Raw genomic sequence first — 20,011 nt, 5'->3', positions numbered from 1 at the left:
TGGTATTATAGCTCCCTAGAATAAGTGGGGATATAAAGTTGTCTCTCTCATTAAACAATGATGGGCAGGGATTGCATCTGTGTTTTCCATTGTAAATTCTAATGCTTTTCCACTCCTGAAAATTTTGTAAGATATAGATAAGACCATGGAACTCATTCTTCTGCTTAAATTCCTCCAGTACTTGCCAATCATAATTGGAACCAAATCCAGACTCCTTACTAAGGCCTCCTTTGATGAACAGCTTCCTGTTGCTTTGCTAACAGCCTTTCCTAGTCGTCTTCTTTCTTATGACATTCCTCTCTCTTCTACGCCTGTCAAATTCATAACAAAGTCAGAGGTATTCTATTTGCCTTTCTTTCCTCCTGAAGCATTTATCACTAATCTTCATATAAAGCTTTTCTCTTCTCATCTTTTAGACCTTGATATAATATTTACACAAAGTAACTGCCTCATACCCTGCCCTCGCCCGCATACATTCTCTCCATCACATCCACATGAATTTTTTTTGTTTTAAATGTGTTTTCTTTCTCCCAGAAGTTGACTGTAAGCTCTCTGACAGCAGGCTGCCTCCTTGAGCATTGTATCCTCATATTCTACAACACAGCCAGTCACATTATGATCATTTGTAAATATTCATTCATCATAAAGGAATAAATTATAAAAGCTATATTTATGATGCATTATTGTGAGGTTTATTCTGTTTTTCTAAGCCTTATTTTTGAAGGGCAAATGAATTTTATCATAAATGATCCATTTAAAAGAATTTGTAAATTTCCTATTCTAAGTATTACATTTTGCATAGGCTTTAATGTTAAAATATTGAGAAACACAGTCCTTTGAAATTGTATTCCACTGCTATGGAATTGCTACGCTGTGGACCATACAAACAGGTATATAAATCTTCATTGTAATCACACATTCACAGAGAATATGAAGTACATTTACTGTTATTAAATTTCTGCCTCTTACAATTTTTTGCCATCCTTGTTTCTCAAATTATATTTTCCAGAGACCAAAGGATGTTAAAGTGTGAAATTTAAATTTCTAACCTAAATATTATAATAGAATTTTATTTTAATGAAGAAGGACTTAGGAAAGCAATACATTATGGATTAAAACATAAGGCAAAGGATTAACCCAAGCAGGCATCTGGAATGTACTAAAAGAAATGACGTGTACTAAACGAATGGGCACGGTGGCTCACGCCTGTAATCCCAGCACTTTGGGAAGCTGAGGTGGGCAGATCACGAGGTCAGGAGATCGAGACCATCCTGGCTAACACACTGAAACCCCATCTCTACTAAAAAATACAAAAAATTAGCTGGGCGTGGTGGTGGGTGCCTGTAGTTCCAGCTACTTAGGAGGCTGAGGCAGGAGAATGGCGTGAACCCAGGAGTTGGAGCTTGCAGTGAGCAGAGATGATGCCACCGCACTCCAGCCTGGGCGACAGAGCGAGACTCTGTCTCAAAAAAAAAAAAAAAAAATGGAAAGAAAGAAATGATGTGCTTTCACCTTCAACAGTGGCACTATAATATTTTGGGCTGGACAATTCTTCATTTTTAGGGAGCTGTTCTGGCTCTTTTAAGATGTGTAGCAGCAGCCCTGGCCTCTACCCACCAGAGGCAGTATTATCTTCCCCTCCAGTTGTGACCAAAAAAAGTCTGCAGATCTTGTCAAATATCCCTGGCAGAGAGGGGGCAAAACTACCCCCAGTTCTATACATATATTATAAGTCATTTGCTAGAATTTCAGAATTATCATTTTTCACAAGATACTTTGGCCCTAGAAATGCTGACTCAAAGCCATTATTTTGGGCCTTCTACCAATGACGTGTTTGTTTCCCTTGAAGGCTTGCCAGAATCTTTATGTAGGTGACTCTAGATCATGGTTATTTACTTTCATTTTCTCAGATATTAAAGCGTATTTTCCTTCTGAGTTTTGAATGGTAAGTGTAAGGCTATTCACCGCATACTATCATCCAAATAGAAGTGGATGTGCAACCACAGATATTTCATTGAAAAATCTCAGAAAGAGAAAAGCATATTAAACATCACAGATACAGATGTCTACGCTGAAATGTCAACTTATAGATAGATGGCATAACCCTAAAAAGGTTGACGATTCCATTTTTGGTGCAGTTATAAATCATTTCACTTGTTTGTATTTCAGGACCTCCAGGATATAGTGGCTACCCTGGGCCCCAGGTCAGCTACCCACCCCCACCAGCCGGCCATTCAGGTCCTGGCCCAGCTGGCTTTCCTGTCCCAAATCAGCCAGTGTATAATCAGCCAGTATATAATCAGCCAGTTGGAGCTGCAGGGGTACCATGGATGCCAGCGCCACAGCCTCCATTAAACTGTCCACCTGGATTAGAATATTTAAGTCAGGTAATTTCAAAGACACAAAATACTCATAAAAAACAGAACTGTGCTTCCAGCTTGCTTAACCAGATTAGCAAATGAATAATTCACCAAAGTCTGAAATAGCAAAACTATATTTCCTGCTAACAGATTACTCTAATTCTTCTAGGTCTGGTTCAATTTTAAAGCAAAATACAAATGCCTTAGAAAATTGTATTTTCTATTATCTTAAATACAATCTATGATAATGGCCAATAGCAAACATTTAATTAGCACTGTTTCCTGCCTTTGTTGTATGCCTGATACATGTATTAACTCATTTAATCCTTATTGAAAGTCTGTGATGTATAGGTGCTACATTTTTCAAAAGAAGAAACTGAGGTCCAGAGAGGTTATATAGCTCACTCTGGGGTGAGAACCTAAAGAGTCAAGACTGTTTTTTTAATCCCGAAACTTTGGTACTGAGCGAAGTGCTCTTTAGTCTCAATACTGAATAATTGCCTTATAATTTGGAAGAAAATTTAAATAAAGTTTATTGTTGAGTTTCAATAAGTGGCCCAAACAAGGGGTTAATATTTTATGTGTAATATGACTCACCTTTTTATTGTAACTAATAAAACTGCATTTTTATGATGCTGCTTTTGTTCTTTGGAAGACCTAATTTTATAAATGCCATTAATAAAGGAGTAAAAAGTCCTGGATTTTGTTGCACTAAATTATAATTAATCTCAGCAATAAGAGGTTTAACATTTAATTGGTGTTAGAAATCAGGTAGGTCAAATGGAAATAAGAAACTCTGTGTGTCCAGTCTATACACATACAAATATTCTTGTGATATTCAACCAGTTTTCATTTCATAAATCATTTCTTTCTTGCACTCTCTTTAGTAACTTAATTTCCCACAATGTGCTTAAGTGGCACAATCATAGGAATTTTTGGTCATTATTATATTATGCAAGAAATACATAGAAATAGATATTTTAAAAATCAGAGTCTCATAAAATACATAAAGGATGTTATCACATATGACAAAGGTTGATATTAAGTATGCTTAATACAAACCTGAAACTTGTAAAAAAAAATCTCTTTGATGGCTAAAAAAGTTACCAATATTTCTTCAGCCTGTTCTAGAAGGAAGATTGTTTTCTACCTTTTGAATTGTTTTTGACACATAATAATTGTGCATATTTATGGAGTACAGTCTGGCATTTTAATGCACATGTACTATGTGTAATGAAAAATAAGGATAATTAGCATATCTGTCACTTTTAATATTTATCATTTCTTAGTGTTGAGAACATTCCAAATCCTCTCTTCTAGCTATTTGAAAATATACAATAAATTATTGTTAATTATAGTCAGCCTACATAGCTATAGAACACTAGAATTTATTCCTCCTATCTAGCTGTAATTTTGTATTCATTAACCAACTTCTCTTTATACCTCTCCTCCCTACCCTTCACAGTTTCTAGTAACCACTATTCTAGTATCTACTTTTTTTTTTAGATGGAGTCTCATCCTGTCACCCAGGCTGGAGTGCAGTGGCACGATCTCGGCTCACTGCACCTCCGCCTCCCGGGTTCAAGCTATTCTCTTGCCTCAGCCTCCCAAGTAGCTGGGCTACAGGCTCCTGCCACCACACCCAGCTCATTTTTGTATTTTTAGTAGAGACGGTTTTACCATACTGGCCAGGCTGGTCTTGAACTCCTGAACTTGTGATCCGCCTGCCTTGGCCTCCCAAAATGCTGGGATTACAGTCGTGAACCACTGTGCCTGGCCTCTACTCTCTAAGAAATCAATTTTTTAAAGCTTCCACGTATGAGTGAGAACATTCAGTATTTTTCTTTCTGTGCCTGGCTTATTTCACTTAACATAATGTCCCTTAGGCTCATCCATGTTGCTGCCAATGACAGGATTTCATTCATTTTTATGGCTGATTTTTATTCCATTGTGTGTATTAAGAATGAATTTTTCTTTATTCATTTATCTATTGATGAATACTTAGGTTGATTCTATATATTGACTGTTAGTGCTGCAATAAGCATGAGATTGCAGATACCTCTGACATATTGATTTCCTTTCCTTTAAAATTTTTGTTTTGAAAATTTTGAAAATTTTGAAAAAATACTGTTTCAAAAAAAACAGTAGTGGGATTGCTGAATCATATGGTGGCTGTAATTTTAATTTTTGAGGAACCGCTACACTGTTCTCCATAATGGCTGCTCTAATTTACTTTCCCACCAACAGATTTCCCCTTCTCCACATTTTTACCGTTATTTGTTATTTTTTGTCTTTTTGATAAAAATTCTTAACTGTACAAAGATAATATCTCATTGTGGTTTGGATTTCATTTCCCTGGTGATTAGTGATGTTGAGCATTTTTTCATAAACTTACTGGCCATTTTGTATCAATTTTCTTTTCTTTTTTTTTTCTTTCTTTTTTTTTTTTTTTTTTTTTTTTTTGAGATGGAGTCTCACGCTTGTTGCCCAGGCTGGAGTGCAGTAGTGCGATCTCGGCTCACTGCAACATCTGCCTCCTGGGTTCAGGCGATTCTCCTGCCTGAGCCTCCCAAGTAGCTGGGACTACAGGCACCTGCCACCACACCCAGCTCATTTTTTGTATTTTTAGTAGAGACAGGGTTTCACCATGTCAGCCAGGATGGTCTCGATCTCCTGACCTCGTGATCTGCCCACTTTGGCCTCCCAAAGTGCTGTGATTACAGGCATGAGCCACCTCAATTTTCTAATTTTTAAAGGTACTCCAGTATAAATCAATTTTATTTGACCTAAATTTTTCCACATTAATAATGAACACAATAAATATTTTATTAATTAAAAATATTAACTTCAGTTTTACACTAAAAAGTAATATAAGCTGTTAAATATTGATAATTGATTACATGTACTTTAAAAAATATAAATACATGAATTTTAATTTGGTTAGCTTATAAAAACCTTCATTTGACATATACATACCACTTATTTTTTTTTTCCTGCTATAGATAGATCAGATACTGATTCATCAGCAAATTGAACTTCTGGAAGGTATGTATTCATTGTTTTAATCCTGTTTCTATAAAGAGTAGAAGTTTATGCAGATAAAGGCACATTGACCTCCACAAATATAACACTCTCACTTATATAGGACAGTTAAACCAGTTATTTACAATAATAAACGTTATCAGCAATTCATTTCTAAAATTTAGGAATCAAAAGGTAAAATGCTGTTATGTTGGGCACCTGCCCTCGGGATATTGACACTAACTTAGAAGGAAAATAATCAAAACCCTTATTTTGCTCCTCTCTTCATACATCACTTTTTTTCTGACTTCTACCACTTAAGCTATTTTCTCCGTAATTGTGATCAGCTTAAGAATGGCACAGAGCCACATTCCAAAGTAAGTTATCTTTTTTATTTGGATGAGGAAGTTTGGGAAAATTATCATTTGTGCCCACAGTTTCTCTTGGGAGTTAAGATGAACCCTATAAAACCTTTGTATACGAGGTCAGATGCAGGCCACTGCAGTGTTGGAGGATGCTGACCAACTAGCCTGCAGGCTTGGCTTCATAGAAGAGCACTCCTGCTCCTGCTGAATGGCCTGACATTTCCTTGGGTCCAGGGCTCCTTAGGTGCAAAAATAAACCTAGGAAGCCAATTAATGTTTTATAATGGCTGCCAGGGGAAGAAGACCCTGGATAGATTTATGAACCATAGTGTTTTCCTTCTAGATAAAAAAGGTTTAATAAAAAATAAAACTCTCCAGTTTTTAGGAATATGTCTGCTAAATTCATTTTCACCTGTCTCCAAAGTTTCTTTCCACTGGTAAAAATTAGAAGATGAATTGTATAAGCAGAATAATGGATTTGGCTAAAATATACAATTGTCATCTATTACATTGAAGTTATTTGTAAAGCACATTATTATTTATAATTTACTTGATTTTTTTTTTTTTAGTGTATCTAAACAAAGCTTTCTCTGGAAGAGAGCTTTGTTTTCTGAATTTTTTAATGTTTTATAGTATATATTAGTAAGGCTATAAAATCCAAACAGACGTATAACCAAACATTACACAGCACACTATTTATCTTTTTTTGTAGATTTATAGGCTTTATAAATATTTGTTAAATATGTGTTAATTATGAAATAGAAAGTTCCAAATCTAACAGTTTTTAATTATGCTTATTTTTCAAAAAAGAAATGTCTCCAGTTTTTTTTTTTTTGTTTCTTTTTCTCCAAAATTGAAAGTCTATGTTATTTTTTCATGAGTGGTATAAAAAAGATGAAGATTACTCAGTTTTTTAGAATCTGAGCATAAACTAGGCACTTACTTTTTTTTCTCAATTCAAAACACAGAAGACAATAAAAATATAAACAATTTGTTTACATTTTTAAAGTAAATGAAAAGAAACTTAAAGGTTATGTAAACCAATGTTGTTTTACAAATAAGCTGGAGATTTTTGAGATTAAGCTACTTAATGTAACAATTAATTAGATAATGAATGTCCTCTCAAAATCAGCTTAACTTTTTTCTCATCAAACATTTGACTATTTCAGATGTTGAAATCAGACGTTGTTCCTATAAATGCAGAGTACAGGGTCTGTCTGTCTGTGTCCCACCAAGGACACTTAAAGGAGTTCATGGTGGTAAGACTTGTGAAGTCTTTCCACATAGGCATTACAGAGTGACTTTTCCTCCATATATTTATTTTAATCACTCATTATTTTAGCCAGGCTTCTGACATCTATGACCCCAGTTACTGAGGACTATGTACAAATGGGACAGTTATTGCTCCTTTCTGGCTTTAAATATGGAGAGGTTTCCAATGTATGGTTAGATATGGAAAGCCCTTGATACAAAGCATGTGAGTGTCAGCATTTTGCAGCCATCTGTTTCCCTCATGAAGATAGATTAGCCCAGCAAAGGTGCAGAGTTCACTTAGGATTCCCATGGTCTAGATATTCTGTGAGTTGAAGCCTTGGTTGCCGAACACCTTTGTCTAATACCCACCTCCCACTTCTGAACAACTACTGTTGAGTTGAATAAGGATGCCTTGGGTCCAGTGTGACATTCTAATTCATCTTTCATTTTTACTCCCTAGGTTTTTATGCGTGTACATTGCCTTCTTTCAAAAGCATTGCAAAAAAATAAGACATAAGTAAGGTTTATAAGACAGTCTCAAACCAATTGATTTAATATAAAATTTCATAGCACATAAACAGCAATCCTCTTATATTCCCCTCCACATTACACATAAACTATCCTGCATTAGTGGACATTTTATCTATACACCTAGCACCACCGTGCCCACCCACAGCATTGCCCCAACTCTCAGCAGAAAAGTATCTCTTCTGACAGACATTTATGGAATTAGGAAAATATAACTTGTTTCCAGTGTCTCACATAATGAAGGGATGGGTTGCCCCTCCACACTTGTGGGTGTCTCTTGTTAGGCGGAACGAGAGACTTGGAAAAGAAAGAGACACAGAGACAAAGTATAGAGAAAGAAAAATGGGCCCAGGTGACTGGCATTCAGCACACGGAGGACCCGCGCCAGCACCGGCCTCTGAGTTCCCTTAGTATTTATTGATCATTATCGGGCGTTTCCCGGAGAGGGGGATGTGGCAGGACAATAGGATAATAGTGGGGAGAAGGTCAGCATGTAAACACGTGAACAAATGTCTCTGCATCATAAACAAGGTAAAGAAAAAAGTGCTGTGCTTTTGATGTGCATATACATAAACATCTCAATGCCTTAAAGAGCAGTATTGCTGCCAGCACGTCCCACCTCCAGCCCTAAGGCGGTTTTCCCCTATCTCAGTAGATGGAATATACAATTGGGCTTTACACCTAGAGGTTCCATTGCCCAGGGACGAGCAGGAGACAGATACCTTCCTCTTATCTCAACTGCAAAGACGCGTTCCTTCCTCTTTTACTAATCCCCCTCAGCGCAGACCCTTTACGGGTGTCGGACTGGTGGACGGTCAGGTCTTTCCCTTCCCAGGAGGCCATATTTCAGACTATCACATGGGGAGAAACCTTGGACAATACCTGGCTTTCCTAGGCAGAGGTCCCTGTGGCCTTCCGCAGTGTTTTGTGTCCCTGGGTACTTGAGATTAGGGAGTGGTGATGACTCTTAACAAGCATGCTGCCTTCAAGCATTTGTTTAACAAAGCACATCCTGCACAGCCCTTAATCCATTTAACCCTAAATTGACACAGCACATGTTTCAGGGAGCACAGGGTGGGGGGTACGGTTACAGATTAACAGCATCTCAAGGCAGAAAAATTTTTCTTAGTACAGAACAAAATGGAGTCTCTTATGTCTACTTCTTTCTACACAGACATGGTAACAATCTGATCTCTCTTTTCCCCACGGCATAAGGACTTAATTTCTCTATACATTGGTAATCTCTCCTTTTTTTTGCCATTTTTCTCTGTCTGGATCATCTCTAAACATCATTTCTTCTCCTCCTTATGCCACTTGGGGTATCATCAAAAACTGGCATAGCTAGATATTATAATATCTGGATAAATTCAATATTTTTAACATAGAGGTGATTATGATTTCGTCTTTTATGTTTTTAGTTTTAACAGGTTTTGAAACTAATAACAAATATGAAATTAAGAACAGCTTTGGACAGAGGGTTTACTTTGCAGCGGAAGATACTGATTGCTGTACCCGAAATTGCTGTGGGCCATCTAGACCTTTTACCTTGAGGATTATTGATAATATGGGTCAAGAAGTCATAACTCTGGAGAGACCACTAAGATGTAGCAGCTGTTGTTGTCCCTGCTGCCTTCAGGAGGTCTGTGATCAATTACCAGGGCACTTTGTAAAATAGTTCAGCAAGAATTTCTGCCCTGTCATTGAACCTTTCATCGAACCTAGGCATTATGATTATTACATTTACATATATTATTTTGCCTTTGTAGATAGAAATCCAAGCTCCTCCTGGTGTACCAATAGGTTATGTTATTCAGACTTGGCACCCATGTCTACCAAAGTTTACAATTCAAAATGAGAAAAGAGAGGATGTACTAAAAATAAGTGGTCCATGCGTTGTGTGCAGCTGTTGTGGAGATGTTGATTTTGAGGTAAGAGATGTCATAATGTTTATAAGATTTGCTTTCCTAATATAAGAAGAATGTAATTTTGCAGGACGTTATAAATGCATTAAATAAGTATTGTGTGCCAATGTCTCAATAGCAAGATGATTTTCTCATTTATTTAACTTTGGGCAGAGTGGTAGTTATCACTCTGCTTAAAGGTCACTGTTGGTCATGAGAAATGGAAAAAAAAGCAGCAGACCTATGTAGTCAAATAAAAATAAGCAAATCATCCCTCACTTAAACGTGGTGGTTTCTATGTGATGACACTGTATATTATCCATTTTAAACAGAACGTTAACCTTGCCATCTAAGTCTGATTGCCAAAGCATATGGATCCTTCTTAAATCTGAAATATCATCTGCCAATGCTCAAGGCCATGTTCAGAATGTCTGACATCTTTGAATTCCTACAAGAAGCCTAATTATGCAAAGATAGTTTTGAGAAAATTAGTATAATATGTACTACCCAATTATGCTTCTCTGTGGTCTCTCCTTTTCCCTATATTAAATTAGGTCACTAGAAGCTGCAACATATTAATATTTGTATATTTACTGTAATACATTGTAGAATTTCATTAGAGTAGCTCTTCAACAACAGATGGTCTACTTTTACAATCCAAATTTTTTCATTGCAAATGTTTAAAAATCAGAAGGTTTTATAACTTAATCTTGATTTCTTATTTCTCTTGGAAAAACAGAAAATTGGGTTAACTGGGCGCACCTTTCCAACAAAAGGGTAAAAATCTACTAAAGATGTGTGGGGCTGCCCCTTGTAATAATGACATGGGAACTCTACCACTGTCTCCACCCCTTACTGAGGTTTTTCAATATCCAGTGTCATTCATTTATGTGATCTGCCTGCCTTCTTTAATCACATGGTATTTTATTCCTCCATCAGACCTTAGCTATATAAAGATGAATCCTTTCCCCCATTGACTTCATAATCTAATGACCGAGATTTGCAGTTCTAAGGAGGATGTGATATAGAAACTTTAAAAAGGCTCTTATAAGGGGATTATATAATGTGTGTATGTATATGTGTGCATAATATGCATGTATAAAAATTTTATATAGGGGTATGCATAATAGCAGTTCTTCATGTAAGGGATGGAATCTCTGTCCTACATCCAGAGAAGTGAAAAATAATTTCTTATTCAAGGAACAATATTAACAGAAGTTTGGCTGGCATATATTTTATTTTTAGTAAATAAATGAAAACACTGGAAAAACATTGTGTAATCCTTGTATTTGATACTAAAGAATTTATGTTTCATCTGGCAGCCTTTCTTGATGGATACCTTAAAGCATCCATTCCATGTAATAAATTAACTTTTCTTCTATTTATCTAGAATGATGATATCAAGGTACTCTCATGGAAAGAACTGAGAAATAGTCACTTGAAGAATTTTCCATAGAGTTGACAATGGAAACTTTGACACCTCAAAACAGAAATTATCAGTATGAGGGACCACTAAGGATCATGAAATCCACCAGGGTGTCACTGGGCATGGAAACTTGAAGTAATAAAAGAGATAAAAGCCTGTTCCACAGCAGGGGCAGGAGTCATTCTAAAACAGAGAATAACTCAAGAGGCATTTCATAGGTGTACTATGTGGAACTAATTCATGGATTTGATATCAATTGAGGATGAAAAAAATTTTGGAGATAAACTTGATGTGTTATTGTTCTGATATTACATTGGCCAAGTTAAGAATCTTGAAGGAAAAACACTTAATTTGTGTCCTCTTGACCATTATGATAGTCTGCTTTTTAAAAAGTAAGGTATCAAATACTAATACACATCTAGGTCAGGGATCAGCAAAATATAATCAATGAGCTGTAGTTGATTATATAAAATATATATGGGAAGTTAATGACTTGAATTAAGGTCATGTTGGATTTTAGTTATGTAGAGGAAAAGAATGGAGAGTTTTCAGCAAACAGATGGTAATTGAATCTCTAAGAAGGTTATCTTAATGGTGAGTAAGAGAGAGCCTAGTAGACCTTTTATCCGATATAGATGATAAGAGAGTCTGTCTCCTTCAAGGACTCTTGGTAGGGGGAAAAATATGGCCACATGAAACTGACATACCAAGTCAGTTCTGTCTATGAGCTTGAAATCTGAATTCCTGCCACTGTTGTGTTTCAGGAACCTCAAAACACAGAAATTGATCCTGAGTAATGATAAATTTTATATGGTCAACTATAGCCCACAGATTTTTTTCCTGCCCTCTCAACTAGATTTTCGTTAGTATTCAATAAATATGTTTTTTAAAAGCAGACAATCCTAATGGTCAAGAGTATAGACACTGGAGCCAGATGCCCAGGTTTGAAACCCATCCTCACAACACTTATCTGTGTGACTTTAACAAATTCTTTCTCTTCTCTTTGCTTTAGTTTTTTTACATGAAAATTGGGTGTAATAACAGTAAATAAATAAATCATTAGTAAGTAAATAAAATAGCTTACCAGCAACTATTAATATAATCATGATACACTTTTTATATTTCTTTGCTACATACCTAGATCCTATATGCTGTCGTTATATTTCAGTATTTTGCATTTATATTTGCATTCTGAGATGAATCTATGGTTTCTTTTTAGAATGCTTTTACCAATTAGTATTACACTCATGGATTTAAAAGTTTAACATTATACAATACCAATTTATTATTTCCAAATGTTGACATTTTATTATAGTGATTTTCTATTCCAAAATGTCTACAATTCAGCTAAAAATTATCTAGTCCTGCTAATTTATTGGTTGAAGATTATTATTTGCATTTCTTATCCTTGCCATAAAAAATGTATTCTCTACTTTGTTAAATTTCTTGCTGTAGTAATCAAAAAGGGCAAATGTTAATATCTTTATCTGTATAGTGTTGAGTTTACGGTGGCTAGTAAGTTGTCAGCTGCATTTTTCATTTTTTTAAATTTCAGAATTAAAAAATAAAACATAAGAGTTTTCATTACTAGCTTCAAAGGCTTCAATGACAGCTATTAGCAGAAAAATACTAACATGTACAAGAAAGGATTTGTATTAGTTTATTTCACCACAGTAGTATTTCATTACACATAATCCCTAAAACTCAGCAGCTTGCAGTAAGTGTTTATGCTCATGCTTATGGGTGTGTAGGTCAACTGTGTTTCAGTGGATGTATTTAAGCACTGACTTAGGCTGCATGTTAACCTCAATCTGCTCCAGGTAGATTTGTTCTATGGCTGTAGCAGCAGCAGCTACCTGAGTCATGCTTTTCTAGTGGCTTGTCACTGAAGATCATAAGCCAGGCCAAAGCACTTAGCCAAGTTTAAGGACACTACTCATGTCATATCTGCTAACACCCATTGTTCAAACAAGTAACATGGCCAAGCCTAATTATGAAGGAACAGGAAGTATACTGGCCCTACAGAAGGAGAGGGAATGAAATGAATATTTGATGAACAGTATTATGCTATCAGTTTCATATTAGATGTTTATTTCTAGTATTTTACAAACTATCCACTTGTACTCAAATAAAATGAGTCAAGTATTTTTAGATTCCCCACATTTATTTAGCTGAAAAGGACACTCCTCTGTTAATACAACTATATGTGTACATAGTTTTGTGAATTTCAGCTACATTCAGTCCCCACCTGCCCTCCTAGAGGAGTTGCCTTAGTCTGAGCAAAGTCCATTCAACCCTATATAATGGCCCTGGGCTTTCCTCAGGCATAATTGTAAAATTAGGAAACTTCTACTTTGGAGCTCATCTGTCCATACACTCTTCATCTTTTATTATTCACACCCCGCTAGTTATCCACTCTTAACCTCAACCCTTGGCGTGGGGCATTTCATCAAGTTACTTATTGGTATTTGCCTTTACTCCAAACTGCTAATCTTTTCTAGGTGCTTAGCATTTCATGTTTGGCAACTCACAGTGGGTGGTAATAAGCCTTTTCATCATATTTAATCTTTCAGTCTGTGTAAACTGTGCTTCTCCTAAAGCAGAAGTCTAAGTCTTGTTCATTAACTTCCTGATGGCTTCTAGAAATGTCATCAAAGAAACATTTCATATTTATATCCTTTTTTGCTTAAATTTTCTTTTGGGTCAATTCAAATAATTTATTAATGTCTATATTAATATAAAATAGAAATTGTTAAATATTTCAGAAAAACTTTCTGACATATAATTTCTCCATACAATGAAACAGTTTTTTTCATATATCTATAAATAGATACAGGAGCCTCCAGTTATCTAATGAGGGTTACATATGGTGCATAATTTTAATACCATATTTGTTTCATCTTACTTCAAATTTGAAAGTACTTTTGCTATAAGTTTCCTAAAAGTATTTAATACTTTTTTTTTCAATTTAGATTAAATCTCTTGATGAACAGTGTGTGGTTGGCAAAATTTCCAAGCACTGGACTGGAATTTTGAGAGAGGCATTTACAGACGCTGATAACTTTGGAATCCAGTTCCCTTTAGACCTTGATGTTAAAATGAAAGCTGTAATGATTGGTGCCTGTTTCCTCATTGTAAGTCTGTTCTTATTAATCTTGATTATAGATGCTTTCTCTAGGTTCATTCTAAAATGATTCAGTAAAGTGTATATTTCAAAATGACATTTTAAAATTTATAGATCTTAAATCAGGATTCCCATTTAATCCTAGCTCTGAAATTCTATTTGATCCTGACACTCTGGGGTCACAGGTGACTAGTTTCTACCTTAAGAGTCTATGAATATTCACATGGCAAGAGGGGGACTAAGGAGATGTACTAAGGAGAGATTTTAGTCTCCCCTTAAATCAGGCATCTCCTAGATGCTTTGAGGAAGAAGTTGAAAGTAGGCATATGTGGAAAAAATTTAGTGAAACAAGGAAACTTTACCATGACTCATAGTAATTAAATTAAACCATCTAATATAGGAGTATGAAGTACAATAAGAGTGTACATTCACTCAAGTGTGTAGACCTAACTACCAAATTACAGGAAATAATTGGATATACCAGTGATTCTGAAATTGCCTTCACATTAGAACCACCTAGGGACCTTTAAAAACCCCAAGGACTAGTCCATACCTCAGTTCAACTAAATCAGAAACTTCAAAGTTCATATAGTGTTCCAGGTGATTCCAGTATGCAGCCAAAGATGAGAATTATGGGGATAGAGAAAAAGTAACATTTAGAGAAAATGACTGGAAGATTAATTAAATTCATACAGGTATCAATAAATGAATAGAATTATAGAATTTATTATTAAAATGGAAAGCCAAAGGTAGAACTTATATAATTATAGAGCTTTTGTATATTTACTTATTACATTTAATTTTTTTAACAGATATGTTACTGTGTTTCACTAGATCCCTTAGTATTTCTGCATCTGATAATTGATCTCTGTTTTGTTGTTGAAAATTCATTTGTATACTTTTGTTTTTATCTAGGACTTCATGTTTTTTGAAAGCACTGGCAGCCAGGAACAAAAATCAGGAGTGTGGTAGTGGATTAGTGAAAGTCTCCTCAGGAAATCTGAAGTCTGTATATTGATTGAGACTATCTAAACTCATACCTGTATGAATTAAGCTGTAAGGCCTGTAGCTCTGGTTGTATACTTTTGCTTTTCAAATTATAGTTTATCTTCTGTATAACTGATTTATAAAGGTTTTTGTACATTTTTTAATACTCATTGTCAATTTGAGAAAAAGGACATATGAGTTTTTGCATTTATTAATGAAACTTCCTTTGAAAAACTGCTTTGAATTATGATCTCTGATTCATTGTCCATTTTACTACCAAATATTAACTAAGGCCTTATTAATTTTTATATAAATTATATCTTGTCCTATTAAATCTAGTTACAATTTATTTCATGCATAAGAGCTAATGTTATTTTGCAAATGCCATATATTCAAAAAAGCTCAAAGATAATTTTCTTTACTATTATGTTCAAATAATATTCAATATGCATATTATCTTTAAAAAGTTAAATGTTTTTTTAATCTTCAAGAAATCATGCTACACTTAACTTCTCCTAGAAGCTAATCTATACCATAATATTTTCATATTCACAAGATATTAAATTACCAATTTTCAAATTATTGTTAGTAAAGAACAAAATGATTCTCTCCCAAAGAAAGACACATTTTAAATACTCCTTCACTCTAAAACTCTGGTATTATAACTTTTGAAAGTTAATATTGCTACATGAAATGTTTAGCTCTTACACTCTATCCTTCCTAGAAAATGGTAATTGAGATTACTCAGATATTAATTAAATACAATATCATATATATATTCACAGAGTATAAACCTAAATAATCTATTAGATTCAAATATTTGAAATAAAAACTTGATTTTTTTGTATATTTGATTTTTGTTTTTAAACGAAATGTGTTCAGATGGTATTTTGAGCACTCATTCAGTTAAATGATGGTACATTTGAAGCAGGATATTTCCCTGACCCCTTCACAGGACTCAAGACAGGGGTGCCTTGTTTACTCAGCCTGCCATTCTCAACTCCTCCTGGGAGGGAGTGCACAGGCAAACAAGGCAGGAACTGGAGTGCACAAGCACTGGAACTGGCTGGCCGCTTTGGCATGGGCAGGAACAAACTCTGTGCAGGCCCTGTGGTAGCATCCATGTGGGGTTGCCTGCGATTCCTGAAGCCCCAGAAGATGTGTTAACAGTGCTCTTTTAGCTCTGCTGTCTGTGGATGGCTTAAGTGTTAATAGCTCAGTGGGCCCTTTGCCTTGTCATGTGGGACAGCTGCCCTCCACCAGCAAGGGCAAATGGCGAATGTGAGAGCCTTTTATATCGGCACTCATGGCTCCCAGGCTCTTGTCCGGTGTCCAGGAAAAATGTGGTCACAAAAACAAACTGAAGGATGGTAAATGCGGGGGATTTTATTGCCGATGAAAGTGGCTCTCAGTGAGAAAGGGAGCTGAAAAGGGGACAGTGGGGTAGGTGATCTTCCCCTGAAGTCTGGCCATCTCCAGCTGGATTCTTCTCTGAAGTTACACTGTCAAGCTGTCCCTCTGAAGTCAAGCTGCTTCTCTCCAATGTCCAGCCATAGTCTCCACTCCTCTCTGACTAAGTCTTGGGTCTTTATAGGCACAGGATTGCAGGCAGGGCGGGCCATGGGCAGTTTAGGAAAAGGCAACATTCAAGCAGGAAAACAGGGATATAAATTCTCACTTTGGGCTGGGGTTTCAGGCATTTCAGCTTGAGGGTAGGGTTTTCACTGGGGACTCACCCTTTTCTACCTAGAATTTCTCTGCCTCCTGTCTCCATCATATTTAACTGACTTTTCCTTTCAAATCTCCTTTAAAAATGAGCAAAGGTACATGACACTTTGTAGTAAAATCTGTACCAGTGTTGGAAACTAGGATTTCCACCTGTCAGAAGCTTATAAGAATTTAGTTAATCTCTTTTGTAATGAAGATTGAGTTGAAAGATGACATGAACAACCCACAATATTCTTCATGCAATGGAAAAGTATGCTTAAGCAATAAGGGCATGTGGAAGAGTCCCTCTTTCATATTCAGCACAATTCTTGTAACAGCAGCTCTCCTCATGGTGTTAGTGCCCTAGACCTCAATAGCTCCAAATGGCAAGCGGTGAGAACATTAGTATGCAGGAGATCTTCAGGAAAAGTCAAGTCTAGATGATCTCCCACAAGTCTAAACAATTCACCAGATGCCAAGTTCCAGTGATGAAGTGTACCCATGGAACTCACTTAGAGCATGTGCTTGGTACAGATGGCATGCCAAGAAAAGTGGAGGTACTTGCATAGCTGAATCCCAATGGCATTGTTATGCCAGTTACAGAAGAGGGTGGGCATAGGATTTCCAAACTGGCCATAATGTGCCAAAACTAACCCAAAATAAGGCTTAGAGTACTGACATTATCTCTGTGACAGCTAAATTTTACTTTCATTATTTCTCTCTCTCTCAACAGGATTCTGGATCTTTGGTTAAGCAAAATGAAACTAAACTGATCTAAACATTTCTTTCTTTCTTCAACTCTGCAAAGAAGATCTGAGCAAAACCCCACGTATCTTCTGCAGAACCTATTTAAATACTAGACAAATATCTTCTTATTACATAATTACATACAGAAAATAATCACACATGAAAAATTCGATATTTAATTAAGAAAATACCAGGAATTGTTTTTCAAAGTTTAATTTGTAATCTCAATGAGATTTGAGGAAATGTTGCATATTTTTTTATTTCTACCATGTGAGTTATAACAGTGAATGGAAAGTCACTGCATGTCCCTGACTAGGGAAAATATTCAGGAGGAAAAGCTGCAATGGATGGGGCATGGAGGTATATTTTTGATCTTGGGAAGGAAGTTCTAGGTAGGTGGTCAGTGAGGAAGGGGGAGAAGGAGGGAGGAGGAAGGGGGGAGAAGGAGGGAGGAAGGGGAGGGAGGGGAGGAAGACAAGATTAAGGGATGTCAGTACCTCTCCTATGTACCTCTTGGGGGAGGGTTGAGGAGTGAGGGGAGTGTAAGTGAAAGTAGAGACAAGGCTGGGAGAGGAAAAAACAAAAAGCACCAGCCACAGGCAATTAAATTGCCAGAAAGTCAGCGTCTGGGCTCCCGGCATCAAGTTAGCTAGCTACTCTATGCATAAGTACTAAAGCTTTAATTGCATTTGGGCTCAAAAACAACAACTGTAACTTTAGGGTAACTAGAAAAGCCTCTGTAGAGAATCGCTGCCATCAGTTAAGAATGGAATGATTTAAAATGTCTCTGGGCACAATGAAGTGCTCCTAGAGCTTAAAGTGCCAGAAAAGTGTACAGGGTTTCCCTCCATGTCCTGCCTCTCTCCTTTACTGTCTCTAGCCCAGCATACACCGCCTGAGTTTCTAGGGCCATGTTCCTGCACCTGGTACTGTCTCCTTCAAGCTGTGTGTTCCTCCTTGTGCCTTAATTTCCCTTAGTTGTCAATAGTATCATTGTCAATTGATTATGTTATCTACCTCATAAGGTCAGTATGAAGATTCAGTGTTCTAATGCAGGTTCAGAGACCTGAGCAGGTTCCTGCAGTAGAACCAGTGTAAAAAATGAAAAGGGCTATGTGTTGGTAAAGATCAATGGTTTTCAGAACACAGAGAAGTGTCTCAAAGCCAGTGAGGAATATTTGGCCTAAAGTAAATTTCTGTATTGTGATTTGAATAGCAAGTAAAACCCATTTAAACCCTAGCAAGAATACTATCTCCTCAAAAAAAAAAAAAAGTCCATGCAAGATGCCAAGCTAGGGAATGATGCTCATCTCACAGAAGTGTAGATTAAGGGAAATTAAGGCACAGGGAGGAACACAGTCTCTGGCTTCTGCGTTAGAGCCTTTTTTAATCTTAGCTTTATAGTGTCAAAATGTGGCAAGCTATTTTAAGAGAGGAACAATAGTTGGGCGCAGTAGCTCATGCCTGTAATCCCAGCACTTTGGGAGGCCAAGACGGGTGGATCACCTGAGGTCAGGAGTTCAAGACCAGCCTGGCCAAAATGGTGAAACCCTGTTTCTATTAAAAATACAAAAATTAGCTGGGCATGGTGGCAGGCATCTGTAATCCCAGCTACTGGGAAGGATGAGGCAGGAGAATTGATTGAACCTGGGAGGCGGAGGTTGCAATGAGCCGAGATTGTACCATTGCACTCCAGCCTGGGTGACAAGAGTGAAACTGCTTCTCAAGAAAAAGAAAAGAGAGAGAGAGAGGAACAATAATCTGGGCCCCTGAAACCAGATGAAACAACTGACAATACAGAGTTTGAACTCATGATTTACAAACTAAGAGGGCCATGGAATGATAAGCAACAAGTACAACTGGTCACAGAGCTCTGCACTTAACAACCCTCCACACACATACACACACACCAAGCATTCAAGTTAAACGTTAACCTACTGTTAATGTTTATATGGTAGAAAACATCAGATTTATGCCAAAATGCAGATTATAAATCTACCCACATTGAATTCTGACTAGATTTGGAAAACTGATCTGCTTGCCTACTAAGTACAATTTGTTTCTGCCTGTGGATTCTGGGGGTTTTCCATCATTAACACATTGAGGTTATTCTGTCTGGCAGTGATAGGGAACAAACATTGGCCTATTTATTTCAGCAAAGGAGTTAGTTGCTAGGAAACATTTCAACTTTAGTCAGGTATTGCCAATAGACTGCAACCACCTGAAAATATCTTAGAGAAATTCTCGGTTATATTGACTTTACAGAGTTAATTAGATCTTAGTCTACCACCTGGTCCACTCGGGCTTCTATACCAAAACACCTTAGACAGGGACAGTGTAATTATAAAGGACTAAAATTTGTTAATTATAGTTCACGAAGCTGAGAAGTCCAAGATCAAGTCACCAACAGATTCTGGTGTCTAGTGAGGGCTGCTCTCTGTTTCTAAGATGGCACCCTGTTGCTGCATTCTCACATGGTGGAAGGCAGAAGGTCAACAGGGACCCAACCGAGCCCTTTTAAAAGGTCACCAATCCAATTCATGAGAATGGTGCCTTCATGACTTAATCACATCTTAAAGGCCCCATATCTG

At 36.6% G+C, this 20,011-nt stretch overlaps 1 protein-coding gene across 4 annotated transcripts in view; it reads left to right on the top strand.

The window, feature by feature from the left end:
• PLSCR1 (phospholipid scramblase 1) overlaps window positions 1-15,813 on the top strand; it is a 29,778-nt gene extending 13,965 nt beyond the window's left edge. For 2 of the 4 annotated variants that reach the window (XM_001135229.8, XM_009446645.5), the window contains 6 exons: window positions 2,170-2,387; window positions 5,363-5,405; window positions 8,947-9,167; window positions 9,295-9,456; window positions 13,828-13,989; window positions 14,895-15,813. In XM_001135229.8, coding sequence (XP_001135229.2) covers window positions 2,170-2,387; window positions 5,363-5,405; window positions 8,947-9,167; window positions 9,295-9,456; window positions 13,828-13,989; window positions 14,895-14,951 — 863 coding nt within the window. In that variant the 3' untranslated portion in view covers window positions 14,952-15,813. The remainder of the gene's footprint in view (window positions 1-2,169; window positions 2,388-5,362; window positions 5,406-8,946; window positions 9,168-9,294; window positions 9,457-13,827; window positions 13,990-14,894) is intronic. The other 2 variants (XM_063807265.1, XM_054681155.2) reach the window with 1 other exon arrangement.
• Window positions 15,814-20,011: the final 4,198 nt, after the last annotated feature.

The sequence above is a fragment of the Pan troglodytes genome, chromosome 2 (genome assembly GCF_028858775.2).
Source record: "Pan troglodytes isolate AG18354 chromosome 2, NHGRI_mPanTro3-v2.0_pri, whole genome shotgun sequence".
Lineage (NCBI taxonomy): Eukaryota > Metazoa > Chordata > Mammalia > Primates > Hominidae > Pan > Pan troglodytes.
This window is presented reverse-complemented; position numbering and strand designations above follow the sequence as displayed.